Below are 22,941 nucleotides of genomic sequence, written 5' to 3'. Positions count from 1 at the left end.
TCCTAGAATTAGTTCAGTACACTCTAATTCACCCCTTGTGGATATTTTATGTGAGTTGATGATTTATATTTAGTAGCAGCAAAGGACTTCATTAAAGTAACCAATCAAATCATAACAGCCCAAGTAGTGTCCAGATAATTCAAGAACATTTTCAAAAGATAAACACCACTACCAATACACCTGAAATTGTTCCTCAAGTCAGTGTATAAGTTTGTTCTCTACATCTCTGACTCTATTTCTGCTTTGCAAATATGTTCATCTGTACTATTTTTGTGCATTCCACATGTAACTGATATTATATGATATTTGTTTTTCTCATTCTGACTTATTTCACTCCGTATGACAATCTCTAGGTCAATCCACAAAAAATATAGATCAATGAGGGAACGAAAGTCCAAAGATAAATCCAAGCATGTGGGACCTTAATTTTCTGACCAGGGATCCACGTCATGCCCCTGCAGTGAAAGCACAGAGTCTGAACTACTGAACTGTCAGGGAAATCTCCCTAATAATACCTTAAATAGCACTCTAGTGTTTGAATTGTGTTTGCATTTGATTCTGAAGAAAACAGGCAATACAGTCCCCATATGGGTGCTGCTTATAGCAGAGAAAGACCTCACCTAGCTCCTCCCATGCTGTCATTTCCAGTCGTGTTTCTTTGGCATCAAAGAGGTAAATGGAAGTGAAAAGAACGGTTCCTCTGTCTTCTGAGAAGACTATCAAGCCTTCATTGAAAATGGTGCCAATTCTCAAAAATTTTGGTGAGGTTGAGCCACACTGTGAGGAATGGAAGTTATTCAAATGTTTGTCCCTTTCCTTTCCTGTCATTGCACCTTCATTTTGAATGAATTTTGAGTTCTTTCCCTTCATGTTTTATCAATAAGTGTGAAGAGAAAAATCCCAAGTCCCACTGATGTATTTTCCTATGAACCTAAAGTTGCATCTTTTTCTCATAACATTGTCTTCATTTACGCATTCATTGATGCAAACATACCTAAAACAATTTGTAAATAAAGATGATGAGAATAGAGGCACCCAAAAACCTAATTCTGTATTTTCTGCTAGGAGCAAAGGCTTAATTCAGTGTGTATGGTGAACTGAAATAACTAAGCTACAATAAAACTGAGAGCTGACTATATATTTTCAGTAGCTGTCAAGAAACTTATTAGAACAAACATATTGAATAATAAGAGCCTAAATAAAGTCAAAAAGTGCACAAAAATTTTGAAAGGGTAACTACCTGAACAAATATTTCTAAACATCTTTCTTCATTTAGAAAATTGACTGTGTGTGCCCCCCACCTTTTTTAAATAGAATGTTCTATGTTTGAAAGACAGCACCTTTCAGCCACTTTACTGAGTCTGTTTTGTGTTCATGATGTACAAACCTGTATGTGTTTATATGTATACAGATGCAGTTAACATCAGTTTCAGGTTGTTCAAAACATTTTATTTTTCTTCATGTTTGTTTTCCATGATATTCACCTGACGCTTTCCATTTTATTTCCAGGTGATCTGAGAAAACTTGGTAAGTTTGTAACAACTCTTCACTCCAGTAACACTTCCAGTGACTGTTTCCACACTGTATTGAACATTCCCTGTCCTTCTATCATTACACCATCCATTGGCTCACTTTTCACGTGGATGGCCATTCACTTCTGTCCAGTTCTTGCCTGGAAAGTCGCTTGGATGGAGGAGCCTGGTAGGCTGCAGTCCATGGGGTCGCTAAGAGTCGGACACGGCTGAGCGACTTCACTTTCACTTTTCACTTTCCTGCATTGGAGAAGGAAATGGCAACCCACTCCAGTGTTCTTGCCTGGAGAATCCCAGGGACGTGGGAGCCTGGTGGGCTGCCGTCTATGGGGTCGCACAGAGTCGGACACGACTTGAAAAGACTTAGCAGCAGCAGCAGTTTTGGATATGAACCTCCTTATTATTTCATCATTTTTGTTGTATTTCCCCTATGTTCCATCATTACTCATTGCATCTTTTCTACCTTTCCTTCTTATCACATTGGCTTTGTCTGTCTTCCAGAGACTTCCCAAATTGTATCACGATTTTCTGAGATGACGGGACTGAACTCATCAGCACTGGTTACCATACTCTCCTTGTTTTCTGAGAAATGTCAGTTAGTTTAGGATGTTTACAAGTGCCCAAGTTGAAGGGGACGATTACTCTGCCATTAATATTTCCCAATGCTTAAGAGAAAGAGGATTCCCAATTTAATAATGAAGTTTCTCCCTCCACTGTCCTGTCAAAGATCTTATAAAATCTGGTGCCATCCACTGGATAGTGTGAGATAGAGTCTCACTCTTTTACTATTCTTGAACAAATTATTCACATGTTCCAGTTCTACAAATATTTTACATTTTTTTCTGTCTTTCCCCCATCTATATGTAGCGTTTATATTTTGAAATTTTTATCAATGTTATTATTATTATTTACGCAAACTGCAATGCCTTTTCAATAATTAATCCAGGAGGTTATATCTTAAGGAATTGATAAATTATATGTCTCAATTTTCAGGTCTTTTTATGTGAATGACAATAATAGCTGTTGTCCTAGGATGATTCCAAAAATTTCTTCATATGGCACTTCAAATTTCAAAGTATGACATCTTCCTTTTCTAATGACATTTTTCAATTACATCTTGGTTTACAGACTGGATACTACTTGGGAACATATACTTTTAAGGCATTTAGCAGGCTTCATATGAATGCAGCCACAGATCAAATTTCTGACAGAGGCATACTTTCATTATATACTTTTGAATCACATTTACTGTACCTATTTCATGTATTTGAGCATGTTTGTCATTTGTTATGGGCTTTAAAAAAAGAGCTGGAAAGCCCAATTCAAGACCAAATATTGATTCAGTTTTTCCCAAAGGAAGTTTTCATGTGGTAATTCCTTTGCAGAAAAGGATGAGGGAACTTAAAACAGCATTGCTTCTCATGAGTTACATGGCCTTTGGGACATTAGGTTCTAATTCTTAGAGAGGTGGAATCACTTTATTGAGTGAATAAATAATGAAAAGAAATTAAATTATTGTCATCTCTTCCTCACATTGTGCCTTCATTCGGTTTGACTGGTTATTTCTTCCTTTTATTGTTCAGATAAGGCTGAACAAGATAGAGGCAAGTCCCAATATTTCACAGTTAGTACCTTGTAATGTTTCATCTCTTTTTTTGACTTTGGTCTTCAATTCTCAGTGATCATCTTCCTCCACTGCAAAGTATATAAGAATTTACATCATTTTTGTCTCATTTTATCATTTCAACTAAAGGGTTTCATCTTCATGAGTTATTCAATGCTCCATTACTTTTGCTTTCATTTGTCCCATCTGTACAATTTATGCAGACTACTTTTTGTGAAGTGTATACAAATATGAACTTAACTGTAAAATTTTGCAATTTTTAAGTTTCTGATCTGAAAGCTTAGTTCTTTGTATTTCTTTTCAATGAAAATTAGATTGATTTTTCATTGTATTTCACAGACAAAATTCAGAAAAAAATATTGTAAAGTATCATTGACATCCCTGTACTCCCCAAACACTTTAAAATGCCTGTTATCTTGATGTTTTAAGCATATCCCACCTTTTCATCAATATATCATCATTGCTTTGCACTCTATAGTATTTCTACCATTCTCAGCAATATTTTGCATGTCACCTTCTCCCATATCCCTCTCTTTTCTCATCTTTGAAAGCCTGAATAGAATCTGAAATGATTCATTGATGAAGGTCATCCTTACACTGCCCTAAAATCTGGGACTAGTACCCAGATTTTTTTTTCCTGAAATTTTTTTGTATCCAAAGAGTGTAATTTTCATTCTTACTTTTATTAACACAGTTGTTAACATGGAGAACTGCAATTACTTAAACTATTTGTGAAAAGATTTGATATTGTTAGAAATGTTAAAAAATAGTGCATATTTCTAACTTGAATGTTTTATGTGAATGAAATCATAATCTCTGTTTTGTAATGTTCCATAAGATTTTTTCCATAAAACACAAAATTATTCATTAAAATTTAATATCCTATTCTTTTCTAAGGACATTTTTCAGTATACATTTGTTTTCCTAGGAAATTTATCTCTTTGATGCATGCTGCAGAGTTCATATAGTCATTGCTACCTATAATGTTTTGAACATAATGTTTTTTCTCTTTGGTTCCTCATCTCTCCTTAACAAATTCTGTTTGCATGGGTTCATATTTACATTTATTTGAGGAGGTGATGAAGGTTATATGAGCTTCTTTTTGGCATGAACTAAAATAGCAATTCACCAAAAATAAAGTTATATCATCATTGCATAAGAAAATGTTAATAGCGGTTCCTAAGAAACAAATCCTGTGGTTTTTCTAGAAGTGGTTCAGTACACTCTAATTCACTCCTTATGGATATTTTATGTGAGACGATGTTTTATATTTAGTAGCAGCAAAAGACTTTATTAAAAGTAACCAATCAAATCAAAGCAGCCCAAGTAGTGTCCAAATAATTCAAGAACATTTTCAAAAGGTAACCACCACTACCAATATACTTGACATTTTTCCTAAAGTTGGCAAGATTCTTCGTTTTCCTCATTTAATTTATGATCAGCACCAAAGAAAGCTGTCAGCTACTTTGGCACATTGTATATACCTGCATATATTTGTGTGTGTCAGTGTTTGTTTAAATCCTGTTACATTTATAATTGTATGTAAATTTTTCACTAGATTTAGTTTCCCTTGACCTTTCATCCTATTAAACTTACTTGCTTTTTCTCTTAATTTTTCTGGTGATCTTTTGGAAAAAATAGGCAAATATCCCTGAAGACATTTTTGTTCCAACAAGCTTTAAACAACCACATTTTTGGTTATCATTCTCTCTCTTTTATCATTCTCTCTCTCTCTTTTTTATCTATATGCCATCTTTTGACTTGGGGCTTCCCTGATAGCTCAGACGGTGAACAATCTGCCTGCGGCGCAGGAGACCCAGGTTAGATCCGTGGGTAGGAAATATCCCCTGGAGGAAGAAATGGTACCCCACTCCAGTATTCTTGCCTGGAAAATCCCATGGACAGAGGAACCTGGTAGGCTACAGCCCACAGAGTTACAAAAGGATTGGACATGACTGAGCCACTAACACTTTACTTTTACTTCATCTTTTGGCTCACAATGTATCTCATTATCTACTCTTTTCTCCTCAATGTTTCTCTCCATCTATTAGCCTAGACCTGTGTAAGTTTTTCTCAGTATATCCTATTTCATTTCCTATGTTCCTCCCCTGTCTTTTTCTGTCATCCAGCACCTTCTCAGTTTCACTATGAATTTTGTGAGATGAAGGGGATGAGACTGAGGGGTACACTGTTTACATTCTGTATTTATTTTCTGGTACACTTTCAATAACTTAGTCTTTCTCTCATGTATTCAAAGTTCAGGTGGCCATTAATATACCATGGATACCTCCCCAAGCTTTATGAGATAAGACCACACTTGCTAAGTGAATTTTCTCCAACTCTTGTCTTTTTGAAGACTGTTTAAATTTAGGTATAACTCATAAATACAGTGTGGACTTTAGGCTCACACATCCAATGCCCTTGACCATTCACTAATCTTCTCTCAGGTACAGATATTTTGCATACCCTTTGCTGGGTATATTTTCCCTCATACCACAGTAATTTTTCTGTCTTTCTCTTGCATTTTATTAATATAATTATCGATGTGGCAAGCAGCAATAATTTTGAAGTGTTTGTAGAAGGACTCTGTATACTGAGCAAGATTGTTTACAACTTATTTCTCCATTTTGAAGTTTTATGTGAATGCCACAAGAGGCTAGAGCTCTAGGGTACCCCTGAATGTCTTTTTTAATGAAACATTAATATAACCATTAAAAGTTTAACATCCTTCCTTTTATAATGATATTTCTCAGCTATATTTTTGGTTACAGATTCAGTGTAAGTAGGGAATACATGTCTTTAATGCATGAAGCATGCTTCATAGGACTACTGCTACTGATGGAGTTTTAGCTAGATGGGTGCTTTTGTTGTAGGTTTCCTCATGACTTCCTAAGTAGCTTAAATACTCATGTATGTGTGCACATTTGGATTGTATTCTAACAAAAAGAAAAGGTCCAATGAAATACATATGATTTATGTTGCTTATCTCAGAAGTCTTATTCTATCTCACAGTGTCATTTTCCATCTTTATAATTTTTGCATCAAGTGGTGTGTGTGTGTGTATGAAATATAGCATTGCTCCTGTTTGACAATATGTCCTTCAGAAATTTTTGCTTCCAATTAAAATTATTGGCCACTTTGAAACTTGGAATGAACTATGAAAAGATTACAAATTTCTGTTCTCTTTGCATCAGATGTAGCCAATATTTTTATGGTTTTATAGTTGTTTTATTTTCTTTAGTATCACCCTAATAGTAATTTTAAACTTGACATACTTCTTTTTTAGTCAAAAATTTCAATTATAATTCTGTTTTCAAAGGAGGAGATGATATTTAGGAATATGTTTCCTTAATGCATGTAACAGGATTCATTGCTATTGCTATACATTTTTTGAAAAATGAACGTTTTTCTCTTTGCTTCCTCATCTCTCTTTAAAAAAAAAAAAAAACCTTTGGAGTATAGTTCCTTTACAATATTGTGTTAGTTTCTACTGTACAGCATAGGGAATCAACTATGCATGCATGCTAAGTCACTTCAGTCGTGTCCGAATCAACTATATGTATATACATTTCCTCACTTTTGATTTCCTTCCTATTTAGGTCACCACAGAGCATTGAGTAGAGTTCCCTATGCTATACAATAGGTTTCCATTATCTATGGGAGCTTAGTTTAATATATATAAAATTATGGCTGAAATAAAGAACAAGGCAAGACAATGTATAATTGATACATGACACAGATTTTAAGTGCTGTTAACATTTAGCAAATGTAAATATTGCCTTTAAGAAGAATAGAGATTTTCCAAATTTTCTAACACTCATTTTATTCATTTTAGTCAGTGGCCAAAAGAAAATTTAAGACCCGAGGATGATAAACTATGCCATGTGAAGGGTTGTTAGAAGATAAGAAGATTGCTTAATTAGCCACATAATGATAGCTTTAAAAGCCAACAATTTATTTAAAAATGTAAAGACCTATTTGATAAGGAATATTTTTCCTGCTCTTAGCAGGATATGATATGATATTTTAATTTCCTTAAGATAATACATAACATTTAAGAATAATATTGAATATCTTCCTTTTTTAGGTATTGATATAATTAAGCATGGACTTCCCAGGTGGTTCTAGTGGTAAAGAGCCTGTCTGCCAATGAAATAGACATTTTGTTTTATTTTGCATTCCCTTGTCATCGTCATATTATTTTTTTTTTTAATAAATTTACTTATTTTAATTGGAGACTAGTTACTTTACAATACTGTTGTGGTTTTTGCCATACATCGACATGAATCAGCCACAGGTGTGCATTTTTTGATTATCACTATACATTTAAAAAAAAAATAAGCACTTTTTCTCTTTGCTTTTTCATCTCTTTTTAACTTGTTCTCTTGTGTATAATTGTGAGTTTGCAGTTTATTCTGAAAAATGTAGGAAGTCTAATACAGGACTAGTGATGGACATTGTTTATCCAAGAAATCCTTTCTGTCTCCTTCTCCAGAGTCATTTCCTGTCTTGATTCCTTTGACACCAAGGGGTGAATGAAAGTAAAACACTCTTTTCCCTGATTTCTGGAAATGTCTTCAGATCTTATAGAAAATGAGGTCATGTTGAACCAAAGGCTAAAGTATGGCAGTATTTCAAAATCTTTTTTATTTCTTCCTCACATTGGATCATCATTTTGAATGTATACTGAGCTTTTTTTTTTTTTAATGTGAAGAAGAAAGTGTCAAGTCCCCAATGTCAAGGCAACTTCTTTGCCTACCTAGTCATGGATTCATTCTTTTTTGGTATCTTTGTCTTCAAGTCTCTATGCATGCTTTTATGTGGCTTTGTCTCAGTATTTTGTCCTTCTAACTGAAATTCATCATTTTTATTTCTCATTCAATTTCTCTCATTATGATTTCTTTAATTTTTTGTTTTTTAATTTTTATGATTTCTTTAATTTTTTGTTTCAACTGGCATAAACAGACCGTTCCTGCCATGTAAATTTATTAACCATACATTTCTAAAGTATTGGCATTCTCAAAGACTATTTTGAAAGCTTTTCCCACATGTGCCCAGGTCATTTGATTTCAATTTCCATATGCTGCGTCTAGAGCATCATTTCCTTACTTTCATGTGATTAAATTAAGATGAGCTTCATTTAGCCATGCATTTAAATAGAAATCTGTATTTTAAGAAGTTATAGTTTACTCAGTCGCTGAGAACTTTGTGAAAAGAAACACTCAGTAAACTAACATGATATTTTTCTATTAGCAGTGATTCAGATTCTTTTAATTCAGTGAGTGTGGCTATTGTGTACAACAAACACTACCAAAATAATAAGCATTGACTCTAAATTTAGTACCAGTCAAGGAACTTATGAAGGCTAACCTCCAAGAAATAGAAATTTAAACAATTTGAGTCAAGATAATTTTATAAAATAATAATTGGAAGAAATAATGATTTTTTTCCAACACAGAAAGTTCACTCATTTTTCTCCTTTTCATTTTTTAAAGAAATTCTTTGCAAAAAAAGAAATTGCATAAAAGCATGATGTCAGATATATTTTTTAAAAGTTATCATTATTACTACTGTTCGTAACGTTTTTCCTAAGTAGATTCATTCAGTTTTTTCTTTTCTAATCTTAACCAATATTCTCCTGAAAAGGGTAGCTTTCAGCTGCAGTTTGTATATATGTGTGTGCTGGCACATGTCTGTGTATTCTGTGGATTGGCCTGCATCCTGTTACATTTAACATTGCATGTGAATTTTCATCAAATGTGTATATTCTTTCTTTTCTGTTCTCTAACACTTATTTGGATCTTTTCATTTTATTTTTCTGACCAGATTTTGAAAAAATTTGGTAAATTTCTCTGACAAGTTTTTTACTCCAATAAGACTCTAAATGACTGCTTCCACTGAGTCTTTCACATTCCCTTTCCTTTTACCTATACACCATCTTTTGGCATGCCCTAGCGTTCAATGTCTGTTATTTTCTCTTATTTTGTTTCACAAACATCATCCTTATTAAGTTGTCTCAATTACTGCTTTTCTACACTCTAGCCTCATTCTTTTCCATCCCTTTATTTTTTCAGAACACACACTCCTTCTCTATGAACACTGCCTTCTTTTATTCTATAGAGTCTCACCACAGTCTCCATGTGAATGTTGTGAAACAAAAGGGAAGAGACTGATGGGTACATGATTACACTTTGCATATATTTTCTGAAAACTGTCTATTGTTAGTGCATGTGCCATACATTCAAAATTCAAAGGCCATTACTATGCAGTTGCTATCTGCCCAAACCTTAGGAGATGAGAGCTAAGACTGCATTCTTTCTCAGTGACGGTTCTTGGCCTATGGTCCTTTTAAGGACTATGTAAACTCAGATATCCTTCATGGTTCCAGTGTGGTTTCAGGCTCCCTCTTCCTCTGCCTTTGATCATATCACCCAATGCCCTAAATAACAAACATTTAATGGTATTCCCTGGGTTTATTTTCTGTCATGCTATAGTAAGGTTCCGATTTTTTCTTGCATTTTTATTCTGACATTATTATTAATTTAGCAAACTGCTCTTATTTTTAGATTTTGGTAAAAGAATTTTTAATTTAAGGAAACATACAACACATTTCCCAATATTGAAATGTTATGTGAATGCCATGAGAAACTATAGTCATATGATACTCCTAAAAGATTTTTTCATAATACAATGATATAAACATCCAAAGTTTAACATCCTTGATTTCCTAATGATGGTTTTCAATCGTATTGTGTTTACAGGTTTAATGAACCTAGAAATATACCTCTTCTATATACTGAGCAGCCTTCATAGGACTACAGTTACAGATACTATTTTAGACTGACCGGTGCTTTTATTGAAGGCTTCTTTGTGTGCGTGAGTGCGTGTGTGCTTGGCCACTTCAGTTGTTTCTGACTCTTTCTGATCCTATGGCCCACATCCCTCCAGACCCCTCTGTCCATGGGGTTCTCCAGGCAAGAATACCGAAGTGGATTTCCATGCTCTCATCCAGGGGATCTTCCCAACCCAGGGATTGAACCCATGTCACTTATGTCTCCTGCATTGGCAGGTGGGTTCTTTAAGTTTAGGGCCACCTGAGAAGCCGTAGGCTTCTTTGTGCTCAGTTGCTCAGTCGGTTCCAACTCGTTGCAACCCCATGGACTGTAGCCCGCCAGTCTCCTCTGTCCATGGAATTTTCTTTATGACTTGCTAAATATGATTGCAGTCATGAAATTAAAAGACACTTACTCCTTGGAAGGAAAGTTATGACCAACCTAGATAGCATATTAAAAAGCAGAGACATTACTTTGCCAACAAAGGTCCATCTGGTCAAGGCTATGGTTTTTCCATTGGTCATGTATGGATGTGAGAGTTAGACTGTGAAGAAAGCTGAGCGCCAAAAAATTGATGATTTTGAACTATGATTGTGGAGAAGACTCTTGAGAGTCCCTTGGACTGCAAGGAGATCCAACCAGTCCATCCTAAAGATCAGTCTTGGTTTGTTCATTGGAAGGACTGATGCTGAAGCTGAAACTCCAGTACTTTGGCCACCTCATGTGAAGAGTTGACTCATTGGAAAAGACCCTGATGCTGGGAGGGATTGGGGGCAGGAGGAGAAGGGGACAACAGAGGATGAGATGGCTGGATGGCATCACCGACTCAATGGACACGGTTTTGAGTAGACTCCAGGAGTTGGTGATGGACAGGGTGACCTGGGGTGCTGCGATTCATGGGGTCGCAAAGAGTCAGACACGACTGAGCGACTGAACTGAAAAATGAGACTCATGTATGTGTGCTTTTTTCCACTCCACTCTGAAAAAAAGAGGTCTACTAAAAGATGAATGATTGATAGTTTGCCCTAATAGTCCTATTCTACTTCTTCTGGTTGAGTCATTATCTGTCTTTGCTACATTTGCTCCAGGAGTTGGAGGTGGGAGTGGTGGGTTGTAATACAGCATTGCCCCTGACTGTAGGATGCCTTCTGAAGCATCACCTTTCCGCCTCCTAAAATGTTGGTCAATTTGAGATATGGGGTAAACTATAGAAGGGTTTCAAATTTCTGCGCTCCTTTTTTGACATTGGGCCTGCATTTTGATGAAATACTTTTTTCCCTCTTTTTTTTTTTCAAATAAGATTAAACAGGAAAAAGGCAAGTCAAAAAATTTGTTTGCATGTTCTTAGCTGTTGTTTCATTTGCTACTTGCACCTTAAAAAAAAGTTATGTCATTTTCTGTTACCTAACTTTCATCCTTTCCCATTCTTTCTTTTACTTTACCATATGCTTCCCCTATAAAAACTGGCTTCTTTTGAATTGCTTTTCTCTTTTTTTTTTTTTTAGGTAAGATTTAACAGGAAAAAAGCAAATCAAAATTTTTTCACCTGTTCTTGGTTGTTGTTTCATCTGCAACTTGCACCATAAGAAAAATTTCTGTCATTCTTTGTTATCTAAATTCTATCTTTTCCCATTCTTTTCTTTGTACTCCACACCAATCTTCCCCTAAGGCACTGGCTCCTTTTAATTGCTTCTCTCTTCTTTTTTTTTTTTTTTCCTCAGATAAGATTGCCCAGGAAAAAGGTAAGTCAAAAATTTTTTCATGTATGTTTAGTTGTTGTTTCATCTGTTTCTTGCACCTTGAAAAAAAAGTTGTCATTTTATGTTACCTAAGTTCCATCTTTTCCCATTCTTTCCTTTTATACTCCACACCATGCTTCTCCTATAAAGACTGGCTTCTTTTAAATTGTTTTTTACTTCCTTTTTTCTCCTCAATAAGATTGCACAGGAAAAAGACAAGTCAAAATTCCTTTTGCCTGTCCTTAGTTGTTGTTTCATCTGTAACTTGCTCCTTTGTTTTCAGCTAGCAATGATCATCTTCCTCAACTTCCACATTCATATTATTGCATGATTTCATCTTACTCTCTTAGTTTTCCAAGTGATGTCTGCCATCTTCATGTGTTTCTCAGTTTCCCCTATTCCTACCTCCTTCATTTGTCTTGTCCGAGAAATCTATGTACACACTTCCATTTGTTCAGATAAATTTTATTCCTGACATATCTAATAAGTTTGGATGTTTTAAAGTTTATGATGCATAAGGTATTCTTCAAGAGAAACTCTGGTCATTTGATTTAGACCTCTGACTACTGGCATTAATACCACAGTTCTCTTCCTTTCAAGTTAAGATAGCTAGTACCTCCAAATTGATACTAAAAGTCTCAGTAATGTCAAAAGGTATTACTAACGCTTTTAAAAGGTAGTCATCAAATATAACATTCGTAAGATATTTCTTATTCAGTAAATTTTCTTCTTTTATTTCTCTTTTCACTGTTGTAGACTATTCTTTGGATAAGTGTGAGCTCTCAGCCCATGTCTGTATGTTTGTGTGTGTACATGTGCAAACAATGTTTTCATGTTTATATGCATTCTGATTTGTTTCATGTTAAAATATATATTTTTTTCCTAGCACAATAGATTTTCTTTATGTTTCCCTCACATTATATTTACACTGATCCTTCCATTTTCTTTTTCAGAAATATTGCAGCACAATTTAGGTAAATTTTCTGACAACTTTTTTGCTCCCAAATGCCTTTTAAAAGCCCTCCTTTTTTAATGTCTTTAATTTCCATACCTTTTTATCTGTATGTTGTCTATGGGCTTGACCTTCTCCTGGGTGTCTACACTTTCTTTCCAAATGTTGTTATGGGCTCCTCCTTATTACGTTTTGTCATTTTTTGTTTCCTACATGTCATTCTTTCTTTTTTTATTCCCTCCACTCTCCCCCTATAAATATTGGCTTCTTCTGTCTCCAGAGGCTTCCCATAGTTTTGCTAAGAAGTGGTGAGATAACTACCTGGCTTACACCCAAATGTATTTCTAGAGACACCAAATCTTTGGACCACTGTCACAAGTTTCAAATACTAGGGCCAATGTTTATGCAACTGATGTTTTCCCAAACCTTGTTAGATTACTTGTTCAGTAATTTTCAATATAGTATTTTTTGTCCTGTGAAAGATGAGTCAATTCTGATGTCATTCTTTGGTCAAATGTAAGCTTGAACCTAAGTCTTCCACTGCCACTGATCATACTACCAAGCATTCACAAGTATACAAATACTTCACATGTTTCCTGGCTTTCCCCACCCCCCTACAAACCATTGTGATTATTCTATTTTCACATTTTGATTTGCATAGTAGTCAACTCTTAAATGCAATTTTTGATGTGTTTAGAAACACTTTTCGTCTTCAGAAATGTTCTCTGATAAGATGTTCTTGATAACTTACTGTGAACAATGTCAGATTTGTGATCTCTGAAGAAAAATATTTAGCTTCACGACCAGGGACCAGGCTTGATCACTCAAGAGCTTTTGTGTGGCAGAGTTTTATTAAAGTAAGAAAAGGGACAGAGAAAGCTTCTGACAAAGACATCAGAAGGGGGGATGGAGAGTGCCCCCCTCAATAGTGTTAGCAAGGGAGTTACATACTTTTTAATTAAGTATTACAATAAATCAAAGGAATGTCTCAAGTTTGTGAAAATTTTATCAGACCCACTCCCACAGGTTGCATTTTAGGATAACAGGATTAGAATTTAACAGTAGAAAGATCCTACCAGACCCATTGAGAGACAAATACAGCAGTCTAAGAAGCAGATTAAACAGTGACTAGGTACAGAACTAAATACATTTTATTATTGATTCTGGAAGCAGAGATAAAGGTAAGTTATCAATCAGTCAGTCACTCAGTCATGTCCGACTCTTTGTGACCCCATGGACTGCAGCATGCCAGGCTCCCCTTTCCATCATCTACTCCTGAAGCTTACTGAAACACATGAAACCCAACCCCAAATAACTGTTCTGCCATCTGTTGTTGTTCAGTCACTAAGTCAGTGTCTGACTGTTTTACCACCCCATGGACTGTATCCAGCCAGGCCCCTCTGTCCATGGGATTTTCCAGGCAAGAATACTGACGGGGTTACCATTTCCTCCTCCAGGGTATCACCACAACCGAGGGGTCAGTCGAACCCATGTATCCTGCATTTGCTGGTGGGTTCTTGACTACTGAGCCACTAGGGAAGCCCAATCTGCCACCTAAATGGTGTTAAGACATTAATTTGTCTAACAATATTTTCTTCAATTTGATATTTTATATCATTGATAAGATTTCCAACTAAACTGAAAATCAGGCCTTCTATCATTTAGAACTGTAGGGTTCAATGTATCATCCCTCAAAAGTTTGCCTAAGGCAAAGATCCTCTTTTTGGGTCTTTCCCAATTACCTTGGTGTGGTGATATTTTCATAAGGTATAAAATAAAAGTAAATTAGAATAGAATTTTCAGGTGAAATCTAAGCATAATTCTGTTTTGGGTATGTCTACAATAGTTTTTTCAGATACAACTTTAGCTTTGATAAATTAAATGCTGGGAAATCACAAATCAAACCTACAGCAAATAATCCCTATTATTGTTTTTATTAGCCTTAAATGTTAGCTCTCAGTTTTTATTTCACATTGTATAAGCTCAGGTAACCCTATTGGTTTCCTTTACTATATTTAATTAATATTGCCTGAGGGACAGATTTATATGCCTTGTCTTAAAATACCAGTCAGGGGAAGCACTCGAGTGAGGTATAATGTCTAGCCCACAATAAATCAGACATAAGAGATGTAACATTCTTAAAATATAGAAACTTGCTTAAATACAGCAATTTTTATAAACTTTGATCTCAATTATATCAATTTTCATATCTTTTACTTTAATTTTCATTAAGATTCCATCAGCATGCTTGAGACAAGTGCTCGGGGATGGTACACTGGGAAGACCCAGAGGGATCGGGTGGAGAGGGAGGTGGGAGGGGGGATTGGGATGGGGAATATGTGTAAATCCATGGCTGATTCACGTCAATGTATGGCAAAAACCATTACAATATTGTAAAGTAATTAGTGTCCAACTAATAAAAATAAATGGAAAGAAAAAAAAAAAAGATTCCATCAGCAAACCTTGATCTTCAGTGAGCACCAGAAGCTTTTCCTTTTATCCACCAGCCATATTATCAATTTTTGTATAAATTCACTGGTGTCCTCAGTGAGAAATTGAACCAAGGGACGAAGACTCTTTTGTCAATCTTAATCTGATTATTTGGCCTGACTGTTGCCCCAAGTAATCAAATGCTTATCAAATATCTCTGTAATTATTCTTCCATGTAAATAAAGTGGACTTATTCGGGGCCTTTTAATGTTGAAGACCAACAAGGGATTCCTTTGGCCTATCAAACCTCAGGTAGTATGGTATCAAATTTTGCTTTAATCCTATTAATGTCCATTTTTAAAATTATGTTTCTTTATAACCATGGAACAATTTTTCTGTTGAATGAGTCCTTTTGAAATTTCCACCTATTGAGAAAGGAATTTTAGGCTATCCTTTGGCTTCTTTTTATTTCCATATTAATCAATTTAATTAAAAATTGATCTAATATTTTATTAGCATTTATAAGACTACTTGACTGGGAAGCTGTGACCACAAATAAGGCTTCCCAATTTTTTTTTGTTTGTTAAACTAAAGAGTTTTTAGGTTACCCATTTCATATATATATCTTTAGCCACTTTCTAATCTGTTTTTCTCATAGATACCAACAAAATTGCTGTTTATAATGAGACCTTTCTAAAAATTTACCAATTTAAAATTTCTCCAATTTAAAGGATCCATTGTCTGGCCATTGATGAATAATATCTTAGTAGCAACTTAAACCAATAAGACACAAAAGGTGTCCCCACAAGAGAGGACAAAGGATGTAGTCTTCACAAGATCTAAAATGTTTACTCCCAAAAATAGTCTAAGAAAGTAAAGGGCCTTCACTGTATAGGCAGATGCACTGAAAGTTAAGATGACAAAGGCCTTATGGGTTGGGGCCACTTATGACAAGTTCCCTGAGAGTAGGCATGCAGTTAGTTGCTCGGTCATATCTGACTCTTTGCAACCCCATGAACTGTAGCTGGCCAGGTCCCCTTGTCCATGGAGTTCTCCAGGCAAGAATACTGGAGTGGATAGCCATTCCCTTCTCCAGGGGATCTTCCTGACTCAAAGATCAAAGCCAGGTCTCCTACATTGAAAGTGGAATCTTTATTGAGAGTTGGCATAGCCGGACAAAAAGATTGCTCAGAATCCTAGTCTATTTGACTGGCTGCCAAATGTATACCATATATGTACCTTCTGCACAGCACAGGCCAAGCTCTCAAAACACAGAAAAATGAAATTTGGGAAGAGCAGGTGAAACATTTGCATCTCAAAGACACTAGGACAAAAAATGCAAGGTCCTCTATAGAAGAGTTTTTTTTTTTTTTTCCCACCCCTTTGAAGTCAGATTTCTGAAAAGATGTTCATCAAACCAGGTTTTTTAAGCTATGCTTGCAAAAACATAATTTTGGTATGTCAAAACAAGCCTCAATTTGGCCATTTTTTGGGTGAGATGTCCTTTAATTCACAACAAATAAGTATTTGTAAGTGTAAATTCTGTACTTACACAATAAAATCTTCCCAGTGTGTCTCAACTGAGGATAACCCTCTAAGTGTCTTTCAACTGAGAAAAATTTCTCAGTGTCTTTTACTCTGGCATCTCTTCTTGAAACTAAATTTCTAGGAAAATCTGCTACTGCATAAATTTATCACCACTGACTAAAACTCAGGTTCATCAGTAAATAATGGAAGATTCACCCAGAATCATCTGGACCCTCTGAGGAGGCAGATAGGCACAAGGGAACTTTTGTTAGTGCCAAAGCTAGAGATCCTCATGGAGATCAGGTGAAGAAGAGAAGTCTGGTTTTGGCCCCTTTGTTGGTCACCAAACCAAAATTGTTGACTGAAAAACAAATGCACAAGCTAAAAGTTTTAAGTTATGTTTTATTTGGGGACCTTACTCAGGACTATAACCTAGGATACAGCCTCTCAGAGAGTTCTGAGGAACTCTTACAGAGAGATTAGGAAGGATTCAAATTATCTAGGAGTTTTTACTGAAAAAACAAAAGCAAAACTGTAGTGGAACACATCAAAATTACCTCTAATAATAATTTAAAAGCAGAAAACAAAACAGGCATCTCAAGTTAATGCCTTTTTATATATAGTAAGATACAAGAGTCGGGGCTTATTGAAATTATTCCTTTGATATGTGTCCTAACTACTGGGGCCAGTATCCTGATTTTCCTCCATCCTGAATCCCCCCAGTGTACACCATCTGGTTCTGTTGTCTTCATGGTATGCAACGTTCATTGTTTACCAAAATGTCAGGCAACATTTTTTTGTCTGCAAGAAAAAATTGTCACCATTTTTCCTAGATAAAAATAGTTGCTTCCTTGTTATTTTTCAGGACTTTTTCCTTGTTTTTTTCTTTTTTTCTAATTACATCCATCTTATCTATTTACTGAGCAGTGGAAATTTTATTTTCACTTTCATTTTCTGGTTTTCCTTGAAATTTACATGAGTTTTTCCATTATATTTTTCAGAACAACTCAAGAAGGAAATTGGTAAGTTTTATTTCTCTTTTCAAAAGATTTATTTCCTAGATATACTTTTTCCTCTTATTTCTTGACATGCACCTCTTACATAATCCTATCTTTCCTTTGCCTGCTTGTGAATTTAAAATGACCTTATCCATTTTCTTTTTGGCATCCTGAATTTCTAATAAAATTCCCATATTAAGTCTCAATTTTTTCCTCTACCTTTTTATTCTATCCCTTTTCTTTTATCTTCCTAGTGATTATCATAACTTTGTTATAAGGTTGGTGAAAAAAAAAAAAGATTGGTGAGATGAAAGGGATTAGGCTAAGAAGAGCGTGGTTATTTTTATTCAATAGAAAACTTCCCTTAACTTCGATTTTTCCTCATGTGCTCTGAGATTGAGTCCCATTTTTTTTAATATATTATACTCTTTCAATTTAAGAACAAGGTTCAGACTCCAAAGTTGCTGAATAAGATAGGTTCCTCCTTTGTTGACCTTTTAAATATTTGCATATACTAATGTCAAGTGTAATCTTGATACACTTTGCTTGGCCATAATCTCCAGTGATCTTAGGTATATAAATATTTTTTTGTATAACTTTGCATCATTGTTTCTTTCCAACCAAAATTATTACCCTTCATTCATTTTTATTTTAACCACTTATTAGTTGATTCAACAAATTTCTCTTCCTTCAGGGCCCTGAGCATTTTTCAGTCACTCAGATAAACTTCATTGATAATATATCTCTAAATCCTATGGTTAATTTCTAAGATTATTCTATTTTATTTTAGTATTTTACTATAAAAAATATTAAATCCTCATGTCCTTTCATATCAGATTATATTCTTCATATTATAGTGGAATTTCCAGATGAAATGAACTTTAGACATTTCTTTCATTGCTTTTGAAATGGACATTACTTAAAAAGTTTCAGACACAAATATTGACAGATGTATGGCATTGTTGGCATATTCTTTATGAAGTTAAGAAAATCTGTTTATATATACATACATGATTGTGTATTTTCTTTCAGAGAAGAAGAAAGCTCAATTCAAGTCTGGTGAGTAATGATCATCTCTCAGAAACCTTCACTGTTCTGTTTTTCTTAGATTCTGCCCCTATGCCAATGGGATAGAATGCAGAAATACAACAAAAATGTTTAGTGTAAGCACAGCAGCATTAGAAGCATTATATTTATTAATATCAATGCTTTCAATAAATTCTCTCTGAAATGCAAGCCACTAATTATTCAGCCTGTAATTCTTCCTCTCCCCTTTCATTCATTTCTTCCTTCCTTCCTTTCTTCTATGCTCCTTCCTTCATGCTCCTATCCCTGCCACCTTTGCTTTTTTCTATATTTCTATCTATCCTCCACCTGATCATTTTTATCACCATGTTTGAATATTAGAATATGAGGATATAGGATAGAAAGAGGAAATTCAAAGGATTCGGTAGAAGAAATAGAGCAAAGGCAAATATTTCTTATATTTGTTTTTAATATAACAAAAAAGACAATGAAAGAATAAAATGATAAAAGTAAGGCTTTTTCTATTTTGTTCTTTTGCAGTATGGAGAGAAACACCATTGTATGCTGGTGAGCAATACAGACTCTGATGAAGAACATCCTATTATCATAGATTTTATAGAACATCTAGTGTGTGCAAAACATTTGCTGAAAATTAAGGAAACACTAAGCATTTATTTCATGAATTCAATAGATAAATCATTATTCTAACAAATAATAGTGTGTTTGGAGCTTTGCATTTTAGTAGTTTTATTATTTTTGATTGCAGGTAACATTGTATTTTGAGTGTAGATAGAATCATTTTCATCTGCTAAAATTTGAGGAATCTAAAGTGAACAATAAGTTATTTGACCAGACTCATCATATACTATATTTCCTTTCAAACATCCTAAATAGATAACAAATATTTATCCTATATGAATTTTGGATGAGGAGAGCATAGGGACAGGGCAGGTCTTCAAGACATATATAGTTTAGCATCTTGTAAAAAGAGGTTCAAGTATATAAAAGAGGCTTTTTCTTTGTTGTTTGCTGTTATTCTTGAATTAAGGAGTTTATTACTATAGTGCTCTGGACAGTTGGACAGCTCTACCTGTCAGACGGTGGATTCTCATGTTCATTTGTTCCTTGCAGATTGGAGAAAAGAAGAGTTCCAGACTGGTGAGTCTATCATAGTCTAAGACAGACCCTGTTCCTTGTAGGTAGTCCCAGGGAAGATGCAGAGAGGTGAACTGGATCTCCCCAGGGTCAGAGAAGCTCTCACAGAAGGGAGACTGTGGCCCAAGCCTACTGATACCATTCCCAGAAACTTGATGATCTCTTGTCTTTGCAGTAAATCTGACTCTGGATGCAGCCACTGCCCATCCTGCCCTCTTCCTGTCTGAAGAGGGGAGAAGAGTAACCTGGAAAGAACCATCTCAGGAACTTCCCAGCTGCTCACAGAGATTTGTCTCCCTTCCCTGTGTGCTTGGTCAGCTGCATGTCGGCTCAGGGAGATTCTTCTGGGAGGTGGAGGTTGGGGATGCACATTCCTGGGACCTGGGAGTTTGTAGGGATAATGTAGTAAGGAATAGGGGGGTTGCAATGTCACCACAGAATGGTTTCTGGGCCATTAGGCTCCATGATGGGGAGTACTGGGGCCTCACATCCCCAGAAACATATCTTACTCTTAAAGAAAAACCCTGTAGGGTGGGAATATTCCTGGATTATGAGGCTGGAGATGTATCTTTCTATAACATGACAGATGAATCCCACATCTTCACATTTTCCAAACAAACATTTTATGGTGTCCTAAGACCACTTTTTAAACTTGAGTCTTCTGACTCAGGCTCCTTGACTATTGTCCAAGTGGAGTAGAACACATTAATATTGTAATTTGTGTGCCTACCTTTCCCTGACAATTACAATTCTCCCCACTAGACACAAACTGATTCTTTTTCTTCCTCCCTTACTGGTTTATTCTCAAGATGAAGCACAGACTGGTGGTTGCCCCTCATATCAACTCTTATTATTATGCCTATGACATCCTAGTACAAAGATTAGATTTCTTAGCACTCCCTGCCAAATGTGACTAAATAATGACCAGTGCATTATAAGATGAATTATTATCTATGATCTTTGGAATGTGTCTTTAAAGGAAAATCATGTGATGTTCTTATTTTCTTTAATTTTTCTAATGCCTGGAATGTGGCATAATGGATGGATCTCTAAGAACATCTCAGATCATGTAATATTATCATGTAATATGATATAGATGGATGAGAAAATGGAATCACCTTGGGGTTTTGACAACTTTATGAAACTACTCTATGCCCTATTATTTATTACCCATAAGAAATAAAATTTTTCATCCTTAAGTCATTTGTATGCTGAATTTTTGTCAGTTGTGATTCAATTCAATACTAACTCAGTATTAAAGCACCCTCCTATTAAGAATGGTAGCAGATGACACCTACAGTTGAATATTCAGATGAAACTAGAGTTTGGGTGGTAGTTGGACAAGCTAGACAGGAAGACTAGAGAAACTAGATACACTGAGGAGGGTGGTGAAGATGAGGCAGATACTGGGCTCAATTCCAGCAGCAGGAAGAAGAAGGAGTCCATCAAGTTAGGAAGATCTCAAATAACATAATAGCAGGGACAGGTAGATGGGTATCCATCTCAAAAAGGGCCCTTCATGAGGACAAAGCAGAAAAAACTAGACAGATTCTGTTGGCCATGCCTAGCAAGCAGAAACCAAAACAGATAGATAGTTGGTATAGGAAGGACAGAATGTATCCTCAACAAGTGGATATCCAATATTGAAATTGAGTCTAGCACTAGCTGTCTCCTTGAGGCTCACATTAGTAATACCAAACCAGGAACAATAGGCAAATCTATACACAAGAGGACAAGGCAAAATCTCAGCATGAACTATATAGACCCAAATTCCTCAAACTGAAATGTAAACAAAGTGACTAGTTTTTGAGACATCCAAACAATGACTATAATAAACTAAAATAAATGCTCATGAATTGATGTTGCTGCTGTTGTTCAGTCACTCAGTCATGTCTGACTCTTTGCAATCCCATGGACTGCAGCACATCAGGCTTCCCTGTCCTTCACCATCTCCCAGTTTGTTCAAACTTATGTCCTTTGCCATCCAACCATCCTATCCTCTGTTGTCCCCTTCTCCTCCTGCCCTCAATCTTTCCCAGCACCAGGGTCTTTTCAAATGAGTCGGCTCTTTGCATCAGGTGGCCAAATTATTGGAACTCCAGCTTCAGTATCAGTGCTTCCAATGAATATTCAGGCTTGCTTTCATTTAGGATGGATTGGCTTTAATTCCTTGCTGTCCAAGGGACTCTCAAGAGTCTTCTCCAGCACCACAATTTGAAGGCATCAATTCTTCAGTGCTCAGCCTTTTTTATTGTCCAGCTCTCATATCTGTATGTATGAAAAATCATATCTTTGACAATATGTATCTCTGTCGGCAAAGTAATACCTCTGCTTTAGATTGGTCATAACTTTTCTTCCAAAGAGCAAGTGTCTTTTAATTCCATGGCTGCAGTCATCGTCCACTTTGATTTTGGAGCCCAACAGTCTATCACTGTTTTCATTGTTTCCCCACCTGTCTGCCATGAGGTGATGGGACCTGATGCCATGATCTTCATTTCTTTAATGTTGAATTTTAAGCCAGCTTTTTCACTCCCCTTTTTCACCTTCATCAAGAGGATTTTTAGTTCCTCTTCACTTTCTGCCATAAAGGTGGTATCATCTGCATATCTGAGGTTATTGATATTTCTCCCGGCCATCTTGATTCCAGCTTGTGCTTCATCCAGCCCAGCATTTTGTAGGATGTACTCTGCATAGAAGTTATATAAGCAGAGTGACAATATACAGCCTTGACATACTACTTTCCCAGTTTAGAACTAGTCAGTTCTTGCATGTCTGGTTCTAACTGTTGCTTCTTAATCTGCATGCAGATTTCTCAGGAGGCAGGTCAGGTGGTCTGGTATTCCCATCTCTTTAAGACTTTTCCAGTTTGTGGTGATCCACACAGTCAAAGGCTTTGGCATAGTCAATAAAGCAGAAATAGATGTTTTTCTGGAACTCTCTTACTTTTTCAATAATCCAGTGGATGTTGTCAATTTGATCTCTGGTTCTTCTGCCTTTTCTGAAACCAGCTTGAACATCTGGAAATTCTCAGTTCACATCCTATTGAAACCTAGCTTGAAAGATTTTGAGCATTACTTTGCTAGCATGTGAGATGAGTGCAATTGTGCAGTAGTCTGAACATCCTT

The 22,941-nt window shown here is 35.6% G+C and overlaps 1 protein-coding gene across 1 annotated transcript in view; it reads left to right on the top strand.

The window, feature by feature from the left end:
* Positions 1 to 21,016, top strand: part of LOC122429259 (butyrophilin subfamily 1 member A1-like) — a 197,182-nt gene extending 176,166 nt beyond the window's left edge. Inside the window, exons 7-8 of the mRNA XM_043449492.1 lie at positions 19,793 to 19,819; positions 19,992 to 21,016. Coding sequence (XP_043305427.1) covers positions 19,793 to 19,819; positions 19,992 to 20,515 — 551 coding nt within the window. The 3' untranslated portion in view covers positions 20,516 to 21,016. The remainder of the gene's footprint in view (positions 1 to 19,792; positions 19,820 to 19,991) is intronic.
* Positions 21,017 to 22,941: the final 1,925 nt, after the last annotated feature.

Source organism: Cervus canadensis, chromosome 28 (genome assembly GCF_019320065.1).
Source record: "Cervus canadensis isolate Bull #8, Minnesota chromosome 28, ASM1932006v1, whole genome shotgun sequence".
Classification (NCBI taxonomy): domain Eukaryota; kingdom Metazoa; phylum Chordata; class Mammalia; order Artiodactyla; family Cervidae; genus Cervus; species Cervus canadensis.
Note: the sequence above shows the minus strand (reverse complement) of the source record. Positions and strands in the feature narration are given on the sequence as shown.